The 27,892-nt window shown below is 58.7% G+C and overlaps 1 protein-coding gene across 5 annotated transcripts; it reads left to right on the top strand.

The window, feature by feature from the left end:
- LOC111775995 (USP6 N-terminal-like protein) lies at positions 1–27,892 on the top strand. 5 transcript variants are annotated; one of them, XM_070229013.1, is made up of 21 exons: positions 1–226; positions 434–498; positions 1,571–1,708; positions 2,100–4,211; positions 4,726–4,789; positions 5,358–5,439; positions 6,498–7,297; positions 10,665–10,780; positions 15,178–15,245; positions 16,163–16,248; positions 17,886–17,925; positions 18,265–18,345; positions 19,246–19,353; positions 22,668–22,777; positions 23,175–23,223; positions 24,092–24,212; positions 24,870–24,964; positions 25,203–25,268; positions 25,793–25,892; positions 26,166–26,318; positions 26,606–27,892. In XM_070229013.1, the coding sequence occupies exons 9-21, from the start codon at positions 15,180–15,182 to the stop codon at positions 27,622–27,624; spliced, it is 2,094 nt and encodes a 697-aa protein (XP_070085114.1). In that variant the 5' UTR covers positions 1–226; positions 434–498; positions 1,571–1,708; positions 2,100–4,211; positions 4,726–4,789; positions 5,358–5,439; positions 6,498–7,297; positions 10,665–10,780; positions 15,178–15,179; the 3' UTR covers positions 27,625–27,892. The 5 variants fall into 5 exon arrangements, with proteins under 5 accessions (XP_070085114.1, XP_070085115.1, XP_070085117.1 ...); XM_070229014.1 differs by lacking the exons at positions 1–226; positions 434–498; positions 1,571–1,708 and having other exon boundaries at positions 2,338–4,211; positions 10,668–10,780; XM_070229016.1 differs by lacking the exons at positions 1–226; positions 434–498; positions 1,571–1,708; ... (2 more) ...; positions 5,358–5,439; positions 6,498–7,297 and adding an exon at positions 9,042–9,184.

Below are 27,892 nucleotides of genomic sequence, written 5' to 3'. Positions count from 1 at the left end.
GGGTCAGTAACTGATATCCTCCTGTTGGGGTCAGTAACTGACATCCTGCTGTTGGGATAATTGATGATAGGTAGTAGGGCATGAGGGCTCCCTCTACAGGCCTTCATGACTCCAACTTTAGTTGAGGTTTCCTTTATTAATCTTAGTGGTTGCCCTAGGATTTAAAATATACTTTGAAATAATCTGCGTTCACCAACAAATAATCCTCTACTGCTTCCTGTATAAGGTAAGGACCTTATGTTCCCAATTCCTCCCTCCTGTACCTGTCCCCATGGTTGTCAGACATTCCACATTTCCATATGCTATAATCATCCAATTCATTGTTACTATCATTGTTTAAAACAGTCAGTTATCTTGCAGAACAGTTAAAAGTAAGGAAAGTATATTTTACCTTCATTTCTTCCATTTCTGACTCTCTTCCTTTTGTTTCTAGGTTCAAATTTCTGACTCTATCACATTTCTTCTGCCTGAAGCACTTCCTTAAACATTTCTCATAAGGCAAGTCAGCTAGAAACAAATTCCCTCTGTTTCTATTGGTTTAGGAAAGTCTTTATTTCTCCATTAGTTTTGAAAGATATTTTTACTTGATATAGAATTCTGGGTTGACTGTTATTTTAACCCTTTAGAGACGTCACTCCCTTATCTTACTCACATGGTTTCTGATGAGAAATCTACTGTAATTCTTATCCTTGTTGCTCTGTAGCAACCTGGTTCTTATAGTCTGGCTGCCTTCAAGATTTTCAGCATTTTGAATATGATTTGCCCAGGGGTGTGCGTGCGTGTGTTTGTGTGTGTGTGTGTGTGTGTGTGTGTGTGTGCACGCTTGGATGTTTATCCTAGTTGGTATCTTTTGAGCTTCTTGGATCAGTGCTGTGGTGTCTATCACTAATTTTGGAAAATTCTCAGCAATTATTTCTTCAAATATTAATTCTGTCTTCTTTTTTTCCCCTGGTATTCAAATTACACATATGTAATACTGTTGATAAGAACACACAAGCTCCTCCTGATAAGTTTTCAGTGCACAACACAGTGTGTGACCTTCGGGCAGCATGGCGTACGGGGGGTCTCTAGAACACACTCGTCCCATGTGACTGAGACTTTGTGCCTGCTGGACGACCCCACCCTCCCCAGCCCCTGGCTGCCATCATTCCACCCTCTGCTTCTGTGACAGTGACAACCTGAAGTCCCTCAGAGGAGTAGAACCCTAGATTGTTGTCCTCCTGTGACTGTCTTATTTCACTCAGCACCACGTCCTCGAGGTGCCTCTGCATTGTCACACGTGGCAGGATTTCCTTGCTATTGAAAGCTGGTGATATTCCTGCTGTGAGTACAGGTGATGTTTTCTGTGTCCATTCCTCGGCCGATGGACATTTGAGCTGTTTCTGCATCCTGGCTGTCGTGAATGATGCTGCAGTGAACACAAGAGCAAGACCCCTATTGAGACCCTCACTTCAATTCTTCTGGATTTATACCCAGAAGTGGGACTTCTAGATCCTGTGGTAATTCTATTTTTTTTTCCTGCTTTATCTCCCCAAACCCCCCTGTACATAGTTGTATATCTTAGTTGCAGGTCCTTCTAGTTGTGGGATGTGGGACGCTGCCTCAACGTGGCCTGATGAGCGGTGCCATGCCCACGCCCAGGATCCAAACGCTGGGCCATCGCAGTGGAGTATGCGAACTTAACCACTTGGCCATGGAGCCGGCCCCGGTAATTCTATTTTTAATCTTTTGAGGGACCTCCATACTCTTTTTCATAGTGGCTGCACCACCTTACATTCCCACCGACAGTACACACGGGTTCCGTTTTCTCCACGTCCTTGCAGGCACCTGTTATTTTCTGTTCTTGATCACGGCCATTCTGATGGGTGTGAGGTGGCATCTCAGTGTGACTTTGACTTGCATTTCCCTGATGATATATTGAGCATCTTTTCATGTACCCGTTGGCCATCTGTATGTTTCTTCTGAGAAATGTCTATGCAGGTCCTTGGTCCATTTTTAAATTAGGTTTTTGCTATTGCGTTGTAGGAGTTCCTCATATATTTTGCATATCACCCCCTTATCAGTTCTATCGTTTGCAAATATTTTCTCTCTTTCCGTAGGTTGCCTTTTCACTCTGGTGATGGTTTCCTTTGTGTGCAGAAGCTTTGTAGTTTGATGTAGACCAAGTTGTCTGTTTTTGCTTTTGTTGCCTTGGCTTTTGGTGTCAAGTGCAAAAATCATTGCCAAAACTGATGTCGTAAAGGCGAGGATGCCCACTCTCTCCACTTCTCTTCAGTGCTGGAATCCTCAGCCAGAGCAATCAGGCAAGAAACAGAAATAAAAGGCATCCAAATTGGAAAGGAAGAAGGAAGGTTATCTGTGTTTGCAGATGACGTGGTCTTTTAAGTAGAAAACCCTAAAGACTCCACAAAAAAACTGTTAGATCTAATAAACAAATTCAGTAAAAGAGCAGGATACAAAATCAATGTATAAAAATCTGTTGCCTTTCTGCACATCCACAGTGAACTATCCAAAAAGGAGCTTAAGAAAATAATGCCATTTACAATAGCATCAAAAAGAATAAAATACTTAGGAATGAAATTAACCAAGGGAATGAAAGCCTTGTATGCTGAAAATGATAAGACATTGCTCAAAGAAATTGATAAAGACACAAATACATGGAAAGACATCCTGCGCTCATGGATTGTAAGAGTGACTATTGTTAAAATGTCCATGATACCCAAAGCAGTCTACAGATTCAATGCCATCCCTACCAAAATCAGAATGGTAGGGGCTGGCTGGGTGGCACAGCAGTTAAGTTCGCATGTTCCACTTCGACGACCCAGGGTTCGCCCATTCCAATCCCTGGTGCGGCACCACTTGGCAAGCCATGCTGTGGTGGGCGTCCCACAAATAAAGTAGAGGGAGATGGGCAGTGATGTTAGCTCAGGGCCAGTCTTCCCTGGCAAAAAGACGAGGATTGGCAGCAGATTTAGCTCAGGGCTAATATTCCTCAAAAAAAAAAAATCACAGTGGAAGTTTACAGAAGTAGATAAAACAATCCTTAAATTCACGTGGAGTCACCAAGGACCCGGAACAGCCAAAGCAATCTTGAAGGAAGAACACAGTTGGAGGCATCAGCTGCCTGGTTCAAACTATCCTAAAGCTACAGTAATGAAAACAGTGTGGCGCTGGCATAGAGACAGACACACAGGCCAACGGAACAGAATCGAGAGCCCAGAAGGACACCATACGTATGCGGTCAACTGATCTTCAACATGGGAGCCGAGATTAGTCAACAGGGAAAGGCCGGTCTCTTAACAATGGTGCTGGAAAACTGGACATGTGCATGCAGGAGAATGAAAACGGACTCTTCTCTCACACCATCCACCCCACAAACCAGCACAGACTCACCAAGGACTTAAACGTGACACAGGAACCTGTGAGATCCCTGGAAGAAGACTCAGGGACGGCCTCACCTTCCTTGTCCGTGCCCGAGTTCCTCCTCTCTTCCGTCTTCTTTCACATGGAGCAGCATTGTCTTGTGTTTCCCAGCGTCCTGGTCTGAAAGTGGGATGTCCACTCGCATTAGTGTGTGGTCGCCCTGAAGTGCACCTGCATCCTCGATATGATGCTGAGGTTGGACGTCAGGATTGTAACACAGCTGCTTACACGTGGCTTTTGCCCTATTTTGGACAATCTCCTCAGCGGCGTCCTGGACATCAGATTGCTGGGTCAAAGTTGACGTTTTATGGTTTTTGAGATGTTTCTGTTGAGCATTTTTCAAATGACACCTTGCACCTCCCACGAGCGTGGCTGTAACACAGGCCCCTCCTCTTCTCTGCTCAGTGCCACCCCTTGGGAGGTCCCAGCCCTTCTCTTTGAGGTCATTTGTCCCCTCAGGCTGTCCTGCTGTGTAGAACTGGGGGATGCCTCCTGTGGAACTTGAGGACCAGAGGTCAGCCCAGGAAGGCAGCTTCTCAGCAGAACCTAGGCCGTGGCTGGAGCCTGGAGGCTACAGGGCCGGGGCGCCTCCTGCCTGAGGCTGGGGAAGCCCCCTGCCCTACAGCCTCCACCTTCATTTCTGGACTGAAGGTCAGATGCCCCACCCTGGGGCCCAGGAGGAGCCCCTCCAACAGCCGACGAGGGTCCCAGGGAGAGGCCGGTCCAGTGACTGTTCCCTATTGTCAGGCAGAAGCAAAGTCACAAGATGACACGTCATGAGCCATGAGGTGGGGGTCGGTGGATGGGCCAGCTCCATCTGCCCATTAGCTTGAAAGTGTGGATGGTGGGTCACAGGTGCTGTCTCTGCGCCCCTCTGCCCAGCCTCATCGCAGCTCAGTGGCAGCCTGCGGCTTTGTGCCGTCTGCAGGTTGCACAACACTGTGCAGCCTTCTCACCGTGAGTCCAGGTGGGCAGGGGAGAGTGGTAGGGAGAGGTGAGCGCAGATCTCATGTCGGAGCCACTGTCCCGGAGCCTTGGTGGCTGGCTTGACTCAGGGAGTACATGGGGGTTGTCCTGGACACTACCTCGCCCTCCCCTGATGGGATGGGCTCCCCAGCGTCTCCAGCACTAGAGGGGCTCGCAGAACCTTGGGGTCCGAGCTGGAGGCCTAGGTGGGTGAGGCGCCTTGGGCAGGCAGCCTGTGCCTGAGACCTCAGGGTCTTCATCATCAGGGTCTTCATCACCCAAGTGCTGGCACCAGAATGCTTGAGAGTCAGACGTTTCTAACTTGGTTTTATTCAGGGGCTTCTGCTGTGTATCCAGGAGCCGTCCAGGGCGTGAACTAGAAGAGACGCCACCACCCATGGTAACTTCAGGAAACAGTGGACGTCAGCACAATAAATGGGCACTGCATGGTGTCAAGTGCTCAAGAGAAAACTGAAGCAGGGGACGTGGGGGGGTTTCAGTTTTAGGGGGTGGCCAGGAGGGCCTGGCCGAGACCACAGGTGGGCGGGGATCACCCTCCTCCCATGGGAGGGACAGAGTGGGGCTTCCCCACCATTGGAGGGTCTCGTCGGGATGGGGAAGCTGATGTCCCTCCTGAGCAGGAGAGAGACATGATGGACACCTGGCTGGGGGGGTCTCTGGGCCATGGTGGCCACTGTGCCAGGGCCAGGCTGAAGGTTAAAGGGCGAGAGCAGGACGCAGGAGGGTGGCAGCCAAGGGGTATCCAGTGCTGGGGTGATGCTAAGCCCGAGCAGGGCCACCCCTCAACCCTGAGGGGCCATGTGCCTGGGCTCAGACTGGTAAGGACCTGGGGCTATTGATGTCCAGTCAGTCCCTGTGGATCAGGGCCACGTAGAGGAAAGGCCATGGGCTTGCAGGACTGACCGCAACCACGAGGTCATCCTGCTGCTCCTCTGTTCCATTTCCAGTGGCTGCACGACTGCAGAGGGAGATGGCAGATCTGGAGGGCCCCACCTGACACCCTGAGGGGCAGAGGCTCAAGACCAAGTGGTGAGTTCTCACCCTGTCCTCCTACCACCTCCTTGACCGCCGGGTCCTGATGAGTGGGGCCCTGGCCCCAGCTGTCCACCCATGCCACCTGGCTCACGCCCCACTCTGGCACTGCGCATCATATGGCCTCGGACAGTGTTAATCCTTGGAACCTCAAAGCCCCACTCATAAGGAGGGTTGGGCAAGAAGTGAATGACGGGGCGGTGTGTTGGTTCCTGCCCTGCCAGGCAAACCTGGCACCCTGCACACTGCCCGCGTCACACCTGGCCAGTGGGCGAGCTTCGGGATGGGGCCTGTGCACACCACACCTCTGCCTGCACCCCCAGCACATCTGGAGTGTGTGCTCACGGGGGGTCAGCCAAGTGCAGAGGAGGAGCTGGACACACAGGCACATGCACATTCACATGTGCACAGCACACACCTGCTCACACACGCACACATGTGTACGCTTTCACAGGTACACATTCAAACACACACAGCATATACCTGCTCACACACATGTGCACACATTCACACGCACACAGCATACACCTGCTCACACACACACACATGCGCACACATTCGCGCATTCACACCCACACAGCGTATACTTGCTCACACATGTGCACATGTGTATATTCACACATGAACGTTTATATGCACACAGCATGCACATCTTCATATATGCACACATGATCATGCATTCATACGTGCACATTTGCGCACACAGCATGCATGTGCTCACACATGCACACATGAGTGTACACACTTGAGCAGGACACACATGCACGCACACACACTGGAGAGCGGCTCAGCCTCTCTGTGAGGTGGGAGGGTGCTGGTTCTCATTGCCTCTGTGGGAGCCAGAGCTGGAGGGCGACCGCCGTGCAGGGTGACATTGGCATCAACAGGCCAACAGCACTCAGAGCTGGCGTGGTGCCTGTGAGGGTTGTTGTTCGCATTGGTGTTACTCTTATGAGGTTCTTTGTGTCACAGATGTACAGAGACCCCTCACCCACCACTCCCTGCCAGGTGAGAGTCCGTGTGCCAGCCAGCCACCCCCTTCCCTGTCCCAGCAGGAATCGCTTGAGTCCAGCACCGTCGGCATCCAGTACCAGGAGGGAGTGAGAGGACAGCTGTCCCTTCGCTGGACAGGAGACCCCCGAGAAGATGTGCTTCTCCTTATGTCAAAGTACAGATGAGCCCAGGAAAACATGATTCGGGGATTTGGGGACCTAGGTGAGCTGATTTTAAGTTCACATGGAGAAATCACTGAACAAGAAAGTCCAGGAAAACTTGAGGAGCTGTCACCAGAGGGACGAGCCTGACAGCAATGAAAACACAGAGATGACTCAGTGTGATGCTGCCGTGACCCAGAACAGCCTTTCCAAGGGAACACGCGTCCCGGGAGCCACTTACAACAAGTGACACATGCACCCCACAGAGTCACGTGTCTCTGTGGGAAATGTGTAATCGGAGTCAGAGAAGAGCACGGAACAGGGAAATGTCTGCCCTTCCGATTTCCTGAGTGGAGGGTGCTTCCGCAAACCCGCTCTTTAAAAGACCAAACAGCAAAGGGACATGAGGTGGAAGCTGACACCTGAGGGAGGACAGTGGCTCCTGATGACGAGGCATCCTATCACCTCGCTGCTGAGAGACATGCGGATGAAGCTGGGAAGCCCTTCAGGCTGCACCTGTCACCCCATGGCCTGGTGGAATGGCAGCACCCCGAAATTCCGCCCACTGCCCGGCACCCTGACTGCTCTTGTCCATAGCAGTTGGAGGCACTTGTCTCCTTTGTGAGCGGCTCTGCCGTCTCACACTGCCCACCTCGATGTGAGTGCAGGAGGCACAACTCACACCGCAACTGGTCAGTCAGGTGAGCATGACATGTTCCCTCCCCACTTCAGGCCATTTTGAGGACAGTGGCCACGGGGTGGGTGATGCTGGCCTCCCTTGGCTGTGGCCAAAGTTACACCAACCCATGAGTCTCAAGGGCAAGCTGGGCTCAGGCAACCCTCCCCTGGCTCCGTGGGGTGAGGGTGCTGCCTATGGTTCCTATGTCCATGGGGGAGGCTGAGGTCAGAGCCTAGACAACTTGTCCAGAGCTGGAGGAGGGAGAGGAGAAGGAGGAAGAAGAGGAGGATGGAGGAGAATAGACAAGGAGGGGGCAGAAGGGGAAGGATGGATGAGGAGTGGGAGATTGAGGAGGTGCAGGGGATAAGAAGAGGAGGAGGGTCATAGATTACGACAGAGGAGGAAGAGGAGGAGGATAGAGGAGAATAGATGGGGAGGATAGTGGAGGAGGAGGACAGGAGGAGAGTATGGGGGAGAAGGATGGGCAGGAGGGGGACTCAGGAGGAAGAGGGGGAAGAAAGATGAGATGGGGAGGAGGAAAATGGAGGAGGAGAATTAAGAGGTGGAGGAGAATAGATAAGGAAGTGGGAAAGAGGAAAAGGACAGTAAAGGAGAAGGTAGAGGATGAGGAGGCGGAGAACAGCGGGGGAGGATGGAGGATTGGGACGATAGAGAAGAGGGCGGATTGAGGAGGACGAGGATGGATGACGTGAATGGAGGAGGATCCAAGGGGGAGTATGATGGAGGAGGATGGAGAAGGAGGAGGAGGATGGAGGAGGAGGAGGGTTAGGATGTGGACATAGGAGGAGAATGCAAGAGGAGGAGGGAGGACTGATGAGCAAGGAGAGGGAGGATGAGATGGATGCAGGAGGAGGACTGAGGAGCAGGAGGAGGATGGAAGAAGGAGGAGGAGGAAGATGTAGAAGGAGGAAGAAGGATGCAGATGGAGGGGAAAGAGGAGAAGCAGGATGGAGGCGTGATGACAGACATGGTGAGGATAGAGAAAAAGGAGAATAATACGGATGGAGGCAGAGGAGGAGATTTTGGAGCAGGAGAATGAAGAGGAGAAGGAGGATGGAACTGGAGGAGGGTGGAAGAGGTTGGAGTAGATTTAGGAGGAGGAGAGGGAGAAGGAAGATAGAGAAGGATGGAGGAGAGAGATCCAGAAGGAGTAAGAAAGAGGTGGCTGGGCAGGAGGGAGGAGGATGGTGAGGTGGGAGGAGGAGGAGATTAAGGAGGAGGAGGAAGAGGGAGGAGGAGAAGGATGGAGGAGTAGGAGGAAGAATGATGGAGGACGAGGATAGAGGAAGATCAGAGGTCCCAGGGCAGGCAGTGAGGGGCCAGGATGGGTCCTAGTGGAGGTTGTACCCCTATGAGCCCCGGGTCTGGTCGTCAGACTGAGAAGCACAGGGAAGCTGAGTGAGGGGTGTATGGGAACCTGCTGTACCAGTTTTTAATTCAAGGTAAGAGGTTTGAAACGACAATATAGGTCTTCTCCACCCACGGCTCCCAAGCAGAGGGAGAGGAGGAGGGAAGTACACTGAGGGCTCTGGGGACAGGGATTGTCCAGCCAGACAGCGGGCATGTGCACCCAGGTCCACTGCTCACACGCTAGCACCTGCCCCACCTATCCTGTCCCTGCTTGGTGACAGGACCCTCTACCAGAGGCCCTTAGCCATCAGGGATTAAAGGCTAAGTCAGGCCTGGCTCCACTGACCTGCACATTGACCCAGAAGCCCCATTGTTGGGTGGAATGGCAATGCTCTGAAGTTCCGCTCGCTGCCCGGCATTCTCTGCTCTGGTCCATAGCAGCTGAAGGCAGTTGTGCCCTCTGTGAGCAAATCTGCCATCTCACACTGCCCAATTCCATGTGAGTGTTGTGTTCCTACAGGAGGCGCGGCTCGGAGAGGTGAGCAAGGCCTGTCCACTCCTCCCTTCAGGCCACTTTGTGAACAGTGGCTACCAGTGGTGCAGGGGGCACTGGCTTCCCTTGTCTGTGGCCAAGGTGACACCGAGCCCTGAGCCCTGATTGCAAGCTGAGCTGGGGCAGCCCCCCACAAGCTCCATGGGGTGGGGGCTGCCAATGGTGCTGGTGCCCACGGGTGGAGGCTGAATTTAGTGCTCGGAAAACATGCCCAGAGGTGAAGGAGGAGGAAGAGGCAGGAGGAGGTGGCAAGTGGGGAGGATGGATGAGGAAGAGTAGGTTTTGGAATGAGGAGGGGGTAAGAGGTTGAGGAGGGAGATAGAGAAGGACAAAGAGGAAGGAGGAGGATAGAAGAGAACAGAGGAGGAGGATAGTGGAGGAGGAGGACGGGGGCGAGCATGGGGGAGAAGGATTAGTAGGAGGGGGATGCAGAAGGAAGGGAAGGAAGAAGATGGAGAAGGAGAAAGAGAGTGGAGGAGAATAGATGAGGAAGGGAGGGAGGGGCAGGAGGAACATGTCGCTAGAGGTGGAGGTGGATGAGTAGGATGCAGAGGACAGTGGAGGAAGATGCAAGATGGGGAGGATGGAGGAGAGGGAAAATGGAGGAGGTGAAGAATCAGATGGATGGAGGAGGAGCGAAAGGGGAGTGTGGTGGAGGCGTATGCAGCTGGAGGAGGGGATGGTGGAGAAGGAGAAGGAGGAGGATGGAAAGGGTTGGAATAGATTTAGGAGGAGGATGGGGAAGGATGGAGGAGGAAGATCCAGGAGGAAGTGGATGGGTAGGAGGAGGAGGAGGTGGGAGGAGGAGGAGATTAAGGAGAAGGAGGAAGAAGGAGGAGGAGGGGGATGGGAGAGAATGGAGCAGGATGAGCATGGTGGAGGAGGAGAGGGAGAGAGAGATGAGGAGAACAGAGGAGAAAGTGGAGGTGGAGGAGGATGAAGGAGGATGGAGGCGGAGCGTAGAGGAAGAGCAGGGACCCCAGGCAGGCCCAGAGCGGGCAGTGAGGGACCAGGACGGCACCCCAGTAGAGGCGGGACACCTGTGAGCCCCAGGTCTGGTAGTCAGACTGGGCACGTCAGGGAAGTTGGCTGAGGCAGATGAGGTAACGGGCTGTACGGATTGTTAATCCAGGATAGCAGGTTTGAGACGTCAATATAAGTCTATTCCACGCACGGATCCCAAGAAGGGGGAGAGACAGGGAAAGGACTGTCAGGGCTCTGGGGACGGGGCTTGGCGCGCTGGGAACAGCGGGCATGTACACCCGGGGCCAGCACTCACCAGGGTTTCTCCTGTCCTTGCATGATGGCATCGTCTCCCAAGGGCGCTTGAACCTCGGGGGTTAAGTAAGAGGTCAAGCCCGGCTTCATTGACATGGACGCCAACCTGGTGGCACCATTTTGGGGGGAATGGGAGCACCCCCAAGTTCTGCCCGCTGCCCAGCACCTTGTCTGCTCTTGTCCCTAGCAGTTGGAGGCACTCGTGCCCTCTGTGAGCGGTTCTGCCGTCTCGCACTGCCCACCTCGACGCGAGTGTCGAGTTCGTGGAGGAGGCGAAGCTCGCGCCCGCGACTGGTCAGTCAGGTGAGCGTGACTTTGGGGACAGTGGCCGCCAGGGGTGGTGCCACGGGACTCCCTCGGCTGTAGGCGAGGTGACACCGAGCCCCGAGCCCCGATGGAGAGCCGGGCTCAGACAGCCGTCCCCGGTCCATGGGGTGAGGGTGCTGCTCGCATTGCCCCTGCCCGTGGGAGGAGGCTGAGGTCAGAGGTTGGACAACTGGGCCCGAGGTGGAGGAGGGAGAGGAGGAGGAGGAGAGGAAGAGGGAGGTGAGTAGATGAGGGAGGGGCGGATGGGGAACGATGGAGGAGGAGGAGGAGATTGCAGGTGGAGGAGGGGTAGGATGAGGAGGAGGGAGAGAGAGGAGGAGGGAGGAGGATAGAGGAGAAAAGAGGAGGAGGGTGGTGGAGGAGGAGAACAGGAGGAGATTCTGGGGTAGATGGGTGAGCAGGAGAGGGATGCCGGAGGAGGAGGGGGAGGGAAGAAGAGAGCAGGGATGATGCAGATGGAGGAGCCGAAGGAAAGGGTGGAGGAGAATAGGTGAGGAAGAGGGGAGGAGGAGGAGGAGGAGGAGGAGGAGGAGGAGGAACAGGGCAGTCGCGGAGGAGGTAGAGGAGGAGGATGCAGAGGACAGCGGGGGAGGATGGATGACCTGCAGGATGGAGGAGAGGGAGGATGGAGGAGGAGGAGGAAGAGGAGGAGGAGGTAAGTAGGGGAGGGGGGTGGAAGGGGGAGTAAGGTGGAGGAGGATGGAGCTGGAGGAGGAGGACGGTTGACCAACATGGAGGAATACATGGAGGAGGAGGAGGAGGAGGGTTAGGGGGTGGATGTACGAGGGGAGTCGAGGAGGAGGAGCAGGAGGAGAGAGGAGTGATGAGTGAGGAGGGGGTGGATGCAGTGGGTGGATGGGGATGATTGAGTAGCACCAGGAGGATGGAAGAGGATGGAGAAGGAAGACGCGGGAGGAGGAAGGAGGACGTAGCTGGAAGGGCAGGAGGAGAAGGAGGATGGGGGAGATGGAAGGAGGAGGAGGAGGACTGAGGAGTGATGAGAGAGCGTGGGGAGGACCAAAAGGAGGAGGATGAGGTGGATAGTGGAGGAGGTGGAGGAGGAGAGGGTGGAGCAGGGCAGTAGGGACAGGAGGAGTATGAAAGAGGTTGGAGTCCCTTTGAAACGAGGAGGAGGAGGATGACTGGGCAGCATGGAGGAGGAAGATCCAGGGGTAGGAGAGAAATGGTGGATGGACGTGGAGGAGGAGAGAAGGAGGATGGCGAACGTGGGAGGAGGAGGATCAAGGAGTGATGAGAGAGGATGGGGAGGGCGGCCCAGGAGGGGGACGAGATGGACGGAGGTGGCGGGTGAGACGGTGCCGAAGGAGAACCAGGAGAAAGAGGATGTGAAGCTGGAGGAAGCAGACGGGAAGGCTGGAGGACATGAAGGAGGGTGGGGAAGGATGGAGGAGAGCGGAGCAGGGGGCGCGTGTTGGAGGAGGAGAGGGAGAGGGAGAGGAGGAGGGCAGATGAGAAAGGGCAGGCGGAGGAGGGTGGAGGAGGATGCAGGGGCAGGGTGAAGGAGGATGGAGCAGGAGGAGAGAGGAAGAGCAGAGGCCCCAGGCAGGCCCAGAGCAGGCAGTGAGAGGCCAGGGTGGGGTCCCAGTGGAGGTCGTAGCCCTGTGAGGCCTGGGTCGGTCGTCAGACTGGAAACCGCGGGGAAGCTGGATGAGGCTGGTGTGGGAACGTGCTGTACTGAGTTTGAGTTGCAGACGGAAGGTGTGCAACATGGACGCCAGTCGGCTCCACGTACAGCCAACAGGCAGGGGGGAGCGGAGGAGGGAAGGATGGCCAGGGTTCTGGGGACGGGGCTCATCCCCCAGGGGACCGTGGTCATGTGCGCCCGTGTTCTTTGCCGATCATCAGCGGGCTGTGTGTCCAGAGTCTCGAGAGGCTGTACAGTGAAAGGCCTGAACACTAGCATCGACTCCTCTCCCTCCTGACCCGTCCCTGCGTGGTGACGGGACCCTCCGCCTGGGGCCCTTGACCTTCAGGGGTTAAGGGCTAACTCGGGCCCAGCTCCGCTGACCCGCACGCTGACCCAGGGGCCCCATTGTCGGGTGGAACGACAGCGCCCCCAAGTTCACACCAAACCCCAGACAAGGTCACACCAAACCCCGAGTCCTCATGCATTGCCGGGCTCAGACAGCCTTCCACGGATTTCGTGTGAGGTGCTGCCCGCGCCGCCCCTGTCCTTGGCTGCAGTTGACGTAGAGCCGGGATACTAGCCAAGCCCACCTGCTCTCTCTGACCCCTGCCCTGTGTGATGCTAGTGTTGAGGCCTTCCACTGTACAGCCTCTCGTGACTCTGGACACACAGCCCGCTGATGATCATCTGTCCTGCAGGGTGGGGCTTGGGCACGAGGCCTCCCCCAATGTCACCTTGTCCCTGCTTCTCTAGAGGCTTATCGCCCTGGCCCCTGGTTCTGGAAGCTTACAGGCCCTCCTGTCCCAGCTGCTGTTTTCCTTCCATGTGAGGGGGAAATGGAGCCCCTCCTTCTGGTGCCCAGTCAGATCCAGGAACCCGGGGTCCCTCCACTTGAGAGAAGGTCTCACAGGCACAGAGGTGGCTGGAGGTCAGACATGTGATCCTTTCCTCAAACCCAATCTCCTATCGCCTAACTGGCTGGTGGTGTTGTCTAAGCTCGTTCACCAGCCAGAACCAGTTACAGTTAAGTGGATGGCATCAATGTGGGAGTTTCGTGTCCTGTGAAGGACCGGGTGTGACCTGGTCTGTGGAAGCTCCCAGAGGCTCGAGCCAGGGGCCTCTGGCCTCCAGACCCCCACAGTGGGGACATCCCGGGTTGGTGTGGCCCAGGGAGGAGCTACGAGGGCAGGAGCAAAGGGGCTTCTGTGGCCAGGAGCGCCTCTGACGGCTCTCTCAGTCTCCATGCTATTTCCCAGCTCCCCTGTCGCGGTCCCGGGGCTGAGCCAGTGGGAGCCCAGCTCTGAGAGCAGCTTTTCCTAACGTCACCAACCATCAGACTCAGCTGTTAAAGTAGGCAGTTGAGTGGTTTTCAGAGTATTTAAGAGCTGTGCAACCTTCACCACTATTTCCACGACATTTCAGGGCCCCATAAAGAACTCTCTTGCCTGTGAGCAGGTACCCCCATTCTCCCTCCACGAGCCCCTGGCGACCACCGACCCCTCTCTGTCTCTGTGGGTCTGACTATTCTGCACATCTCACGTGAGTGGAATCCTGTAACATGGGTCTTTTGTGTCTGGCTTCTTTTGCTCAGCACCGTGTCCATCGTGCTGTAGCAGGAGCAGGATTTCACTCCTTTCTGTGGTGGGTAAGACTCCATTGCACAGAGTGGAGCCCATTGTGTCTGTTTCTTCATCCGTGCATGGAAGCTCACATTGTTTCCACCTATTTGCAACTGTGAGAAGGTCTTCATGAACACGCGTGTGCAAATATTGGCTTGAGGACCAGTGTTCACTTCCCTTGGGCGAGTGCCTAGGAGTGGAATTGCTGGGTCACGTGGTAACTCTACGTGTAACTTCTGAGGAACCACAAAACCGGTCTCCGCAGCAGCTGCACCATTTGACATTCCCACCAGCAACGCGGAGGCTCCAGGTCCTCCCCCCCCCACACTCGTTCTGTCCATCCGTTGGTGAGAGCCGGTCCAGTGGGCGGGAAGTGGGGTCTCATGGTTTCCGTCTGCATTTCCCTGGGGGCCAGTGCCGTTGAGCACCTCCTCACGGGCTTGTCGGCCGTTTGTACATCACGTTGGAGAAATGTCCCTCCGACCTTTGTCCTCTTTCGAATTGGGCTATTTGTCGTTTGTTGGGGAGTTTTATATATTCTGCACAGCAGGCCCTGATCAGACAGGTGATTGGCAGACATCTTCGTTCCTCGTGCGGGCCGTCTCTGCACTCCTCGGTGGTGTTGTCTGAAGCACAGCAGTTTGCGTGTTGCTGGCGTCCCGTTGACTCATCTGCTCTTGTGTTGCTTGTGCTTTTGGTGTCTCAGAGCACAGTCGGATTCCCAGTGCGCCTGCGGGAATCATCGGCCAGCAGCCGCACACTCCTTTGCTCAGTGCCACCCTGGGCCCGGAGCGTGCACACCAGGCTGCCGGTCAGCAGGTCATCTGAGCCCCTGGGTCCACCTTCTCCCTCCTCATAAGCTGACGAGAACTCTGATCTCACGAGGACAGAAGTCCCAGGGGGCTGGGAGGGTAGCCCCTAAGCGGGAGTGCGAGAAAGTGTGAGTGTGAACCTGTGTTCCGCCAAGCCGGATGCCGCCCGCCCTGCCTGCGGGTTTGCCCGCTCTCTGATCAGACAGACCGGGGGGCTGGCAGCGGGGCACACAGGTTGCTCTCTGAAGCTCTGAGTGCAGTGCTACATTTGGATTTTTTTGTCTTGCATATTAGACATGAAGGAAGACCCAGAGACCCTGCTGGCCCTGGAAAGAGCAAAAATAATTGCCCAGTATGATCAGGTGAGGCCCAGGAGGAGATCCGAGCTCTAGGAATAGGTACGGCCCAGGCGAGGGACCCCATGGCTGGCAGGAGCAGGTGAGGTCCAGGCGAGAATCATAGGGAGCAGAGGCAGGTGAGGCCCAGGTGGGGATCCCACAGCAAGAGCAGTGATGTCCCAGGTGAGGATCACAGCTCCAGGAGCAGGTGGGACCCAGGGTGGGAATCATACAGCAGGAGCAGGTGGGTCCCAGGTGGGATCACACTGCAGGAGCAGGTGGGGCCCAGGGGGGATCACACAGCAGGAATAGGTAGGGCCCAGGGGGGATCACACAGCAGGAGCACTGATGTCCCAGATAAGGATCACAGCTCCAGGAGCAGGTGGGGCCCAGGTGGGATCACACAGCAGGAAGAGTCATGTCCCATATAAGGATCATAGCTCCAGGAGCAGGTAGGGCTCAGGTGGGATCACACAGCAGGAGGAGGTGGGGCCCAGGTGGGATCACACAGCAGGAGCAGGTGGGTCCCAGGTGGGGATCACACAGCAGGAGCAGGTGGACCCAGGTGGGATCACACTGTAGGAGCACTGATGTCCCAGATAAGGATCACAGCTCCAGGAGCAGGTGGGGCCCAGGTGGGATCACACAGCGGGAACAGTCATGTCCCAGATGAGGATCACAGTTCCAGGAGCAGGTGGGGCCCAGGTGGGATCACACAGCAGGAGCAGGTGGGGCCCAGGGTGGGATCACACAGCAGGAGCAGGGGAGGCTGTCAGGCTGCTCCCGTTCAGGAAGGTGCGTCCTCATCCCTCAGTCTGTGCCCATTGTCGCAGGTTCCAGAGCTCCCTCAGGACAGGGGAGGGAGGAGCCGCCCTGTGCCCTCCTGCCCCTGGTCCCTGGCTCTGGCGCGCCCTCACCACGTTGCCCCCTCTGGGTTGCAGGGACGCCAGGCAGGGGTTCCAGTGGATCCGCAGGAAGACCCCGAGCTCCCCCTTTCCAAGGTCACCGACCGCCTCGGTTTCCTGCAGTGAGTCACCTGGACGCCCGCTCTTTTCATCTCAGGGATGGTTTCTGTTGGTGGAAACCCCTCTCTGGAGGCAGGACCCGTCTCCCCAGCTCAGAGCCTCGTCCCCTGGTGCCCACTGCAGTCCAGGGTCTACAGTCGGCTCCAGCTGAGAGACCAGAAGGGGCCTCAGAGTGGTGGGCAGGGGTGGAGCAGGGCCCTGGCCGGGCTGGGACACTCAGCAGTGTGGCCTCCACGCCTGCATGAGGGAGGGCGTGATGGTGTCCACCTCCTACAGTCAGAGTGCATGTCCAGCCTGGCCAGCAGTGGCTCCACAGGGTGTGACCACAGAGTGAGGGGCGCCTGGCCCAGCCTGTGGGCAGCTGTCCAGCAGGTCTCCAAGGGCACAGGTGGTTCCAGTGTAGCGGCCACATGGGCACAGGCACAAGGGGCAGCCAGGGATGTGGCCTCTGGCATTGACAGGATAGGCAGGGGGCGCGTTCAGACAGGACCTGGCCTGGGAACCTCCTGGGAAGGGGACAGAGGCAGGCGGAGTTGGAAGGCAGCTGAAGACGGCCTGACCCCCGGTCTGGGGCTGGGAGGAGATTGGGGATGGAGGCTGGGCCTTGGTGGCGACAGAGAGGAGAGGAGGCTGGAGGGAGATGGGACTGGGTGGGGCATGTGCCCCTGGACGGAGCCAGCCTGGGGCAGGACCGAAGTTGCTGGGCTCCTGGGATGGGGCCTCCTCTCTGGGGGAGGACAGCCCAGAGCAGGGCAAGGCCCGGGGGAGGCACTCACCTGAGACGCCTGAGCCAGGGCCTCTGTCAGCCCCAAGTTCTCTGCGGTGCTCTCTGGAGACACCACCAGTCAGACCTGCAGGGGAGAAGCCAGCGAGGAGGTGCCTGATCAGGAGAGGAGGGGAGGGAGGGTGTGGAGCATGGAGAGTGGAGGAGCAGCCTGGCAGGTGGAGGGAGGACGGAGAGGAGGCGCCGTGGGAGTGCAGCATGAAGGTGGAGGGTGCAGCAGGCCATGTGGTGACACTGCCTGGAAGGGCCAGAGGCTGCAGACATGGTGTGGGGCCAATCTGGCTGCCCGCGGGCCTCAGTCACTGCCCATCACCCAGTGGACAAGCAGCCGTTTGGACCCATCAGGGGCGGGTCCTGCTCAGAGGTTCTGACAGCACAAGCGTTAAAAGGTGGGCCCGAGTAGCTGAAGTGACGACGAGAAATGGGTGACATCAGGGATAGGAGGGTGGGCGGCCGGGGAGGGAGAGGCAGGCTGGACGCTGGACAGGCAGACCCTGTGGGAGGTGTGCAGACCTCAGCAGGATAGCCACAGGGGGCACCCTGGCTCACCCGGTGGTTCTCAGGCCAGCCCGACCCCAGGACAATGGCAGGTCACCTCCTGTGGGGCTGCTGTCTGGGCGCAGCCCACCCCCGCACCAGCACTGGCCCTTCTCAGGCACCCAAGGAGGGCTCTGCCTCCAGCCACAGGCACCTGGCCGCCCTGCCCTCCTCTGCCCTGTGTCTGGGCTCCCTCCTAGGTCAGCCCTCCCTCCGCAGAATCCAGGGCCCAGACTTGGGGGCTGGGGGCAGGCCCTGTCCTTCTATGGCCCCTGGCCTGGTGCAGGGCCTCAGGGCTCTGCTTCTCTTGCCTTCCAGTGAGAAGGAGCTGCCCCGCCTCACCACCCAGGAGGCGAAGGTAAGAGCCTGGCCTTGCTGCGCAGGCGGGAGGTGGCCGTGGGTGCAGGCCCGCGGTTCCTGCCACCCCCGATCCCAGAACTGTCCTGAGGGGACGTTGTTTACTGAACCCACCTGTCCCAGAACCTCACACCCAGCTTAGGGCTCACTGCCTGCCAGCCACCAGGACCCCACCTCGAGGCTGGGACCGGGGCAGGCCCGGGGGTCTGTGGGAGAGGGTCGGCGCCTTTTCTGGCCCCTTTGAGTTCCCTCATGTCAGGGCACCTGATGTGACCTGATGCACTAGGGCCCCTCTAGGAAGCGGGCAGCTGGGCTCTCACCACCATTTCTCATTTCCCAGCACAAACGCCGAGACATCAGGCGAGCCGACAAGTGGCTGAAGATGCTGAGGGACTGGGGGCAGTACCAAGGCAGCAAGAAGGTAGGACCTGAGCGCTTGGCAGGCTGCACCCTGTCCTGAGCCCAAAGGACCACGGGCCTGTGTCCCCAGGGCAGCCCACAGCCTCCCTGCCCACCCCACAGGGTCACCTCACCTGGAGAGAATCTGAGGCCAGAGCCAAGGCCACCCCAGGGCAGGGCCCCGATGGGATGGATAAGCCGGGACCGCTGTCCACCTTGTCCCCTGAGGCCTCGTCCACTCCTAGTTGTGGGAGACGGGGCCCAGGTCTAGGTAGACCCACTGTCTCCCGAGAAACTGTGACCGAACCCAGTGGGTTTGTCTCTTGGTGAGTGCGGAGCCAAAAAGCCCACCAAAGCAGAAGTAGGGGAGAAAGGTTTCTCGCTTGCACGAGCGCTGGAGAACAGCGGGGACTCCCAGAGCAGCGTCTCCCCGAGCTCGGTGCCTGTGGAGACGTTATACACAAGAGCGGAGGAGAAGTTTATTTGTAACAACTGTGGCCATTTAGGGCGTGCAGAGCAGGTAAACTCGCTCCTGCTGCATCACCTGCTCCAAAAGCGGCTGCTTGGCCCTCTCAGCGGGAGAATTTAGGACGTTAATGAGAGAAAGTGGCTGTAGGACGCTTGGTGCTGAACCGTTGGCAGGGGTCTTGCTGCAAATACGTGAGTGTCTGTGCGAGACAGCAACGTCTGCCAAACGGGGACACCAGCTTCGGCAAAGCAGAGCACAGAGCTGCCTCTTGTCTGAAAGACGTTTGAGGGACCATGTCAGTTGTTGCCCAGACCCTCCGTAACCCTTTCTGGGCCTGGGTCCTGGTCACAGAACCACGGAGCCAGAGGCCAGAATCTTCCAGATGCCTCCCACTCCATCTCGTGCGCGGGGTCGCCCTGCGGCCTGGTCACCAGAGCTTTCTGCTTCCCGTAGATGCACAAGCGGGTCTTTAAGGGGATCCCCCCGCAGGTGCGGGGTCGAGTGTGGTCGCTGCTGTTGGACCTGGAGAAGGTGAAGGCGGAGAATAAAGGCAAATACGAGGTACGGCCCTTCCACACTCGGCAGAGGCAGCGCCCACAGGCCCGGCCTTTCAGGAGCTGGGGGAGCCGGCGGGTGGTCATGCGCCATGGGACCCTCTCACCTGGCCTCAGCTCTTTCCTGGCCCGTACTGGACTCACGGGCCCAGGACACTCCCGCCAGGAAGGCCCTGCCCGTCCCCCCACTGCCTGGGCCTCCATTACCTTCAGCTTGACCCAGTGCAGACACTGGAGCCAGAGACAGACAGATGCCACATGAATCCAACTACGGCCCACAGCCCTGAGTAGGGGACAGTCACACAGCAAAGGACAGAAACCAGGGAAAGAGCAAGGAAGCACACCCACAGGACCCACAAAATGAGGAAAGCAACCAAACCCACGAAATCACAGACAGGAGCGCCGTTGGGTAGAAAGGAAGAGACTTAATGGGACCAGGAACTGGTCTTTTCCTGTCCCCCCAGCGGGGACCCGGCACCCGGCTGGTTCCCAAGGCTCAGCCCTGTCTCCACCCGAGGGTCCCCCAGGTCACATGGCCCAGGGAGGGGGCTCTGTGCACACTTGACTATGCAGGGCAGCGATGCGCCCAGACTGAGTGGGACCGGCGCAGCAAAGCCTGGACACGGGGAGATGCAGCCCGAGGGGGTGTGATGGGGTCACAGTTCAGCAAGCAGCCGGGAATTATGTGGTGAATATGTCCACACGTGTGCATCCGCTGACGACTGTGGAACAACAGCCAGCATCGTGCTCAATCGTGAGACCCTCCAAGGGCCCCACAGACCAGGACGAGAGGAGGCTGTAGTTGTCAAGCAGGCAGCGTGTCCCTGTGGTCCCGCAGGAGACAGGGAAGGAGGTGTGGAGAGAAGAGCGGGGGCTGAGCCCAGACCCCTCCCGCCGCCCCGTGCAGGGCCAGGCGAGGCCAGCTCCTTCCCGGGAGCGGAGGGGCAGCACTGACATCGCACCCGCCTGCTCCCACATCCGGGCCCCCAGGCTCCCTGCACAGCTGCCCAGACTCCCCCGAGCCCCTGACAGCCGAGTCCGCTTCTGAACTCGTGACCAGGAGCCTGCCAGATGCAGCCGGATTCGGGTGAAAACCCAGACAAACTGCCCCACAGCTGCCGCTGCCCGTATGTAGGGACACGAGGGACTCAGCCGAGAGCCCAGTCGGCCACAGGAGAGGGGACTGAAGGAGCAGGTGGTCACTCCGCACAGCACACACGGTTGTAGTTTGTATTACACAGTGTGCCACGGACACCAGGGAAACCATCGTCTTATTGACCAGCTACTGTGTAAATGTTATAAGAAAAATGTCCTGTTCACCATAGCACCAAAACTTTAGACCCAAGGACATGAAAATTGGAACCACAAATTATGTAACAGACCATGAGAAGCCCCCCAAAACAGTGTTTTATTTTCTAAAAAACAGACATTAACAAACTATGTATTCAACCTTAAAATTTTTTAAAAAATTAGGAAAAGAATAAGAGGGAGTTTAAAAATGCAAAATGAAATAGAAACCCAAAAGATGTAGAAAAGATAAATAAAACCAGGAACTGGTCCTTTGAAAAACCAGTTTTACAGCTAAACTTCTCCCGGGCCTGAGTAAGGGAGAGAGGGGAGGGTGCGGGGCGTTCAGGGAAGCGGGCCTGGCCGCAGGCAGGACGGGCTCAGAGAACTACAGGGAGGGCCGTGCCCGGCTCAGGCGGCCTTTGAACAGAGGATTTCCCAGCAGCATTGGCCCGTGTGGAGGGAGGAGAGAAGCCTGAGGTGAAGGAGAAGCGGAGCCGAGCCAAGAGCGCCGTCCGTGGAGGCCGCTGCTCCCAGTACAGTGGACGCGGCTCCTCGGCCCGGGCTCAGGTCGGGCGAAGGGGACGCTCCATCTTTGTGACGCTTCGGCCCCACTTCAGAGCCTCGTGCAGAGTGCCCGGGGAAGACCTTCCGTCCATCGCACACTCGCCGTGGATGCACGAGTCTAGATATGATCCTCGCAGGGGAGACGTACAGGATCTCAAAGGAATGACCCCATGACCCAGGACGGTGCGTTCCAGAGCCAGCCCGTGGGGACCAAACCGCACGTGGACACGTAAAAGGGGAAAGTCATCCATGACATCAGCGGATTCAGAAAGCCAGTGAATACAGTTCAGCAGCCACTTCTCCGTTGGTAAAAATCATGAGAAATAGAAGAATAGAAATAAACTGAGTATTTCTAAAATTGTTGAAGAAAAACCAACAGCAAATATTCTGAGGGGCTGGAAATGCTGGAGCCGTTTTCATCCACATCAGAAGAATGAACCGGAGCCATCTGCTGTCACCACTGATTCAGAATTGCTCTGGCAGTTTTAACTCATACAGTCAGACAAGAAAATTAAAAAAAAACCATCACACAGATGAATAAGAAACAAAATGACCTTCGCTTGCAGGTGATCTGATCACAGACAGAAACTCAAGACTTTCTGCAGAAGCCTACGAGTCAGAATGAGTAACTGATGTAAAAAGTCGGTGGGTCCAGGGGGAGATGCAGAGGCCAAGCGTTCCCTCCACTTGAGCACAAGGAGCTTTAAAGTGGGAAACACGCGGCTCAGGGAGGCCTGCATGGAACCCCAAGGATGCTTCTCTGCCTCCCTAACCAGGGGGCCGAAAGTGGGGGTGTCAGGGCCATGGGGCTCCGTGCGCCCCCTGGGCAGTTTTAAGATCAGGGCAATGGGAGCGGGTGCCACAGACGGGCCTGGAGCCCCCGCAGCCCTCTAGTCACCCAGCGCCCTGAGGGTTGGCCAAGTGGGCTGGTGCTGGATCCCTGTGTGGTGAACAGAATTAGCTAGCGGGTGAAGGTAGAGGGTGCAGAGAGAGTGGCCTCGTCTCGCTGTCTGGCTGCAGAACTCAGGCGGGTGTCAGGGAGCCGAGGCCGAGCCGCCCTCCCGCCTCCCAAGGGCCCTGAGCGGCCGGTGCCCTGGGAGCAGGTTCCAGGGAGCTGCCTCCCGGGGGCGAGCTCAGAGCCCAGGCAGGCGCTGTCACCCTGGACAGGCCCCCGTGCAGGGCAGGGAAGAGCGGTCAGGGGCCTGGACCTGCCTATTTGATGGGTGGGGGTCTGGGCTTGGAGGAGCCCATGGGCTGACCATCGGGGTTCCCTCCCCGGGGCTGCTGGGCATCATGTGGGCCTCACAGGCGTGGTGGGCACTTGGGACCCTCCCTGGCTTCAGAGATGAGGTTCCTGCGGAAAAACTCAGGTTCCAGCCAGGAGCGCTCGCTCTGCTCAGGGTGCAGCTGGTGGCAGGGAGTGTTCTGTGTCTCTGATGCCGGCTCCTCCTCCTGGTTCCCCCACAGAGAATGAAGGAGCAGGCCAGGCTGTTCTCAGATGACATCAAACAGATTGACCTGGATGTGAACCGAACATTCCGGGACCATATCATGTACTGGGACCGCTATGGCATCAAGTGAGGCCACTGGGCAGGCAGGGTCCCCAGGGGGACATGGGGGATCCCAGGGGAGAAGGGGGTCCCAGATGGGATGCAGGGGTCCTGGGGGACATGAGTCCTGTAGGAGAAGGGAGGTGACAACAGCAAACAAAATAATGTTGCATGGTGAAAGATGGAACTTTGACGTACACAAACTAAAAGACAAAGAATGAAGATAAAAACTCATCAGACTGTCCCCCTGAGGTATCTGCATTTCATCGCGTGTAGACTTCACCCCAAAATGTTGTTAAACATGGAGACGCCCTGAAGACGTCAGCTTCTTGGCTGACTTCTTAACCACACCTGTTCTGTTGTTGGTGTTTGTCACAGAACGAACCCGACAGCATCAGCACCGCCCCCTGTCGTCCTTTCCTAGGCAGCAAGCCCTGTTCCATGTGCTCGCAGCCTATTCTGTTTACAACACCGTGAGTATCCCGCCCCCAGGCCCAGGGTCCCACACTGTCCTTGCCTCTTAAAATCGAGTGTCTGTGACCAGACAGGAGGCACGCGTCAGGCCTCCAGCTCACAGGGTCACAGAGACGCAGCGAGGGGCTCTCTCCCCTGACGCTGAGGCGGACGGGGCTGGACGCAGACTCCACTTCCAGGACCAGAAGGGGGCCCTCACCCCCGGCGCTGCCCGGCCCACGAGCTCAGTGGGGCTGCCAGACGCCCGTCTCGGCGGGGCTGTGTCACCAGTCAGTGTGGGGCCTCAGGGGCATCGCTTTTGTCGTCACACTTGAGTTTTGATCCTGAAGCCACCACATTATTCATCAGAAACCAGCAGGGACAAAGGTCCCCATTAACCCAACTCCCTAAGAGTGAGGCAGATAGGGAGGCGGCTCCCGGGGCGGCTGCTCCCCTTTCCAGAACTTTCCCTCAAGAACCACCAGCTCAGCCGACTCCACGGGTGGCCCACAGCGGGGTCTGGCCCAGCCGCCATCCTGCGCCCGGTCAGGCTCCAGCCGGCAGTCGTGGCGGGGTCTCCAGATCTCGCGGGTCCCTGTCACCCTGGTGGGCCTCACGGAGGCGCCTCTCCCTCGTCTGAGAAAGGGGACCCCAGGGGGACACCCCAGAGCTCGGGCACGGGGCTGCCGTGGTGCTGGTGCCAGAGCTGCTGCAGCGGGTCTCCCGGCCGACATCTCGGGGGCCCCATGCCAGCCTCCACTCCCCTCTGGGCCCTGAGAGCCTGGGCCGGGCAGGGGTCTGTCCAGGGGCTCCTAGACGCTGAGATGGGAGCACAGGGCAGGGAGAGGCGGCCTCGGGTCATCCTTCCATGTGGTCTGGCTCTTGTAGGAGGTGGGCTACTGCCAGGGCATGAGCGAGGTCGTGGCCGTCCTGCTAATGTTCCTGGGCGAGGAGGACGCCTTCTGGGCGCTGGCCCAGCTCATGGTCAGCGAGAGGCACGCCATGCATGGTAGGTGGGCGCTGCGGACCGCTGGACGTGACTTAGCGCCCAGGAGGGTCTGCCTGCACAGCCCCCCAGTAGCAGGGCTGCCTGGGGACCCCCACCCCATCCACGTCCCCTCAGGGAGGGCACTGCAGCCCCATGCCGCCCTCTCGGTCCTGTAGCCACGGCCCCCGGCTCTGTCCTCGTCAGACGATTCTTACATCTCTGCTGGTCCTTCCTCACATCTGCCCCCCGGCCCAGCCTCCTTCCATGCCCACGGCGAGACAAAGCCCAGATGGCAGCGTCTCCCCCTCCTGCAGGCCCCAGCCTGACTCCCGAGCCCAGGAGATGGCCATGCACACCCCATCACCGGCCATGTGGGACCCCCATGGCCCCGCTGTGGGGAGTGGGGAGCCGAGGGGATGCCGGGGCAGGGACATCTGCCTGACCCCCAGCACAGGGCGCCAGCCAAGTGAGCCTCCGTGAGGGGCTCCTGTCCCTGGCCACCCCGGGCCTCAGGGCATCCTGCTATCTGGTAGAGGGTGTCCAGCCAGCATTAGGGAGGCCGTGGGCGCATGTGGGGTCACTGTGGGCGAGAGGAGGCCTTGGGCTCAGTGGGGGCAGCTGCCAGCGCCCAACCCCGCTGGGATCCGGCTCTGATTGGCGGGGCCGGGGGCTTCTCAGGCTTCTTCGTTCCGGGGTTCCCGAAACTGCTCAGGTTCCAGGCCCACCATGAGCAGGTCCTCACCAAAGGGCTCCCGAAGCTAAAGCAGCACCTGGTGAGTAGGAGCGTCCCGCCTCGTCCCGGGCGCTGGCCCAGGGTGGGGACTGGGGAGGGGCCAGGCCCCTGCTGCCTAGAGAGTTTGGACTCATCCTGCTCGTCCGGTGGCCAGGGGCAGCCGGGGCTGAGCGGGGCTTCGGGAGGAGCAACCACTCAGCCCCCGGGAGCGGCTGCAAAGGCCCCGCATAGGGAGGTTTGCGCACCAGGCAGGCCCTGAGCCCTCTGCCCTCCCTTAGGACGAGGAGCACATGTGCACCGGCATCTACACCGCCAAGTGGTTCCTGCAATGCTTCATAGGCCGGGTGAGGCTGCCAGGGACCCGTCCTGGGACGCTCCCTGCCCCCGGCGTCAGGGAGGGCCGAGCTCAACTTCAGCCCAGACAGGCCAGGCCCTACTGAGGGGTGAATGGGGCCAGGACCCCTCCCGGGGAGCCCAGATCCCACTCCAGGATGGGCACCTCAGGGCTCCGGGGCCGGGCTGTTTCCACCTGGGCTCTGGAGGGAAGGCCGGGTCAGCCCAGGGTGTGGACGAGCCTTTGTCCCACATTGCAGATAGTGTTGTTCCTTTAAGGTGTGTTCCCCTGGGTGGGGGGCCATCCCTGTTGCCCGCCAGGTCAGCAGTCACGCAGGCCAGCCCCTTAGGTCCCTGTGTGACCTGGCGGGGAGCACCTTCGTCCAGCAGCCATGTCCCCATGGGGATGAGTCCGCCCAGATGAGCTGCGGGACCTTGTCAGACGCAGGGACCAGAGGCACAAGGGGTTCTCACCCCATGCTGGGACCCCAGTGGCTCTGCTAAAGCTGTGCCCTCATGCCTGCTGTCCCCACAGACCCCCTTCTCCCTCACCCTGAAGCTCTGGGACACTTACATCTTGGAGGGTGAGCGTGTGCTCACGGCCATGGCCTACACCGTGCTCAAACTGCACAAAAGTAAGTGAGCCTGTGAAGCCCGAGTGTGCCCGGGGGTGGTGGCCCTTGCTCCAGCCCGGCCAGGGCAGGGCACCCTCTGAGAAGTGGTGGGAATGGGGCGGGGCCTTTGTGGGCCCAGCCTCGAGGGCGTCCTGGTCCATGATCCTGCCCGTGGCCCTCCTAGGCACAGCGGGACCCCCAGGGGTGGTGGCCCCTCCAGAACACAGCCGCGTCCACACAAGGTGCCTGGGGGCCAGGGTGAGCCCCTGGCCTGACGCGCACCCCCTTGCCTAGAACGCCTCCTGAAGCTGCCTCTGGAAGGCCTGCGGGAGTTCCTGCAGGACGGGCTGTGCCAGCCCTGGGCCCTGGAGGATGACGCGGTGCTCAGGCACCTCCAGGCCTCGATGGTGGAGCTGCAGAGGATGAAATGTGACCTGCCTCCCCCAGGTGGGCTCACAGGCCCGGTCCCCTCCCGACTCTCCATCTGGGGGCCGTGAAAAGTGGGGAGCCCCCAGGGCCTCCCCCCATCTCCTCTTCTGCTCTGAGAAGCTTCGGCAGCCAGGCTGGGCTGGCTGTGAGGGCAGATGCTGCAGACACGGCATCAGCACCTGGACGGTTGTTCTCGGTGTTGGGCCAGGGCTGCCACCTAGGGAGCCATGAGGACACCACGGGGCCCCACCCTGCACGGGCCAGATGGCCTGATGCAGAAGTTAACCCAATCTGCTCACTTTCAGCCAAACCGGAGGAGTTCCCCACCTTGCCCCTGGGCCTGGAGCGAGCGTCCCCGGAGCCCAGGCCTGTCCTCGCCTCTCCCGGCTGTGAGAAGCTGCCCAGTGAGGCCTGGCTGGCCCTCCCCCACCTACCCGTCGAGCACGAGCAGCCAGGACCCTCGCCTGCCCAGGTTGTCCCCGAGGCCGAGGAGCCACAGAATGAAGGGGCCTCCACAGGGCCCACAGCTGCTCACACCTCTCTCGGGGCCCCAGAGGCTCCGGGTCTGGCCTGCCTTCCCCCGGCCCAGGACAGCTCTAGGGATCGGCTGCAGCCACGGCGTTTCACTTCCCTCCCGAACCTCCCAGGGAATCACGAAGCCGCGGACAGGTGGCCCCCAGCCGTGGGCTCTGAGCTGGAACGCTGGGCGTCTCTCCCTTTACTGCTCGCCTGGGCCACCCCCAGGGCCACAGGACAGGCTCAGCCCTGCATCCCCACTGGGGCCCCAGTGACAGGCCCCATCCAGCCTGACGAGGACCAAGCCACAGGGCCCAGGACACCCCTCCTGCCCTGTGACGCCTGCAGCCGATGCCCCTCTCAGGGTGGTGAAGGGCACAGTGGAGATGAAGCCCTGGCAGGGCCCAGCGAGCTGCCCCGGGGCCTCGACTGTCCCCTCCACCCCCTGACCTCCATGTCTGCAAGGAAGCTGGAGGCTTGGCACCCTCTAGAGGGGAGTGTGATGGAGAGGGCGACGGCCCTGAAGCGCCCGGCATCCAGCAGCAGCGTGCCCCAGGTCTTCATGCTGGCCTTCCTGGAGGACGGTGCCCCCCTCCCACAGAGGGGCCTGGCCTGGCCCGAGCCCAGGTCCTGGGAAGACAGGGGCACCATGAGTGCTCCCCCAGCCGGGATGAAGACAGTGGGGACCGAACCCCACCATGTCCCTGGCCAGTCCTGGTCTCTGGCCAAAGCAGGGCCAGGTCTCTCTGAGGAGTGTGTGGCCACCTGGGGCCTGGGCATGCCCCACAGGGCCACATCGGTGATCTGAGGCAGCTCTAGGAGCATCAGGCCACCCCAGCAAGGGGGTGGCAGGGGCAGGCGGGCCAGTCCCACCCTCCCGCCCCAGAGGTGGCAGGGACTGCCAGACGCCGGCCCCCCGAGCGGCCACCTGGCAGTGAGCCCGAGGCCGAGCTGATGGCGCTGGGCCTGCTCCACGAACCCGAGAGCTGCTGCTCCAGGACGGGCCGGAGGACACTGTGGGAGGCCGGTTCCCCCCTCTTAAAGTTCAATAAAGCGTTTTCATGGTTAAAATGCAA

This window comes from Equus caballus, chromosome 12, assembly GCF_041296265.1.
Source record: "Equus caballus isolate H_3958 breed thoroughbred chromosome 12, TB-T2T, whole genome shotgun sequence".
Taxonomy (NCBI): Eukaryota; Metazoa; Chordata; class Mammalia; order Perissodactyla; family Equidae; genus Equus; species Equus caballus.
This window is presented reverse-complemented; position numbering and strand designations above follow the sequence as displayed.

Bases quoted from the DNA above. Each gene is read 5' to 3' on its own strand.
- LOC111775995 (XM_070229013.1), top strand. From the start codon at position 15,180: ATGAAGGAAGACCCAGAGACCCTGCTGGCCCTGGAAAGAGCAAAAATA. The intron at 18,346-19,245 runs GTAGGACCTGAG...TGCTTCCCGTAG, and splicing joins AGTACCAAGGCAGCAAGAAG to ATGCACAAGCGGGTCTTTAA. The intron at 19,354-22,667 runs GTACGGCCCTTC...GTTCCCCCACAG, and splicing joins AGAATAAAGGCAAATACGAG to AGAATGAAGGAGCAGGCCAG.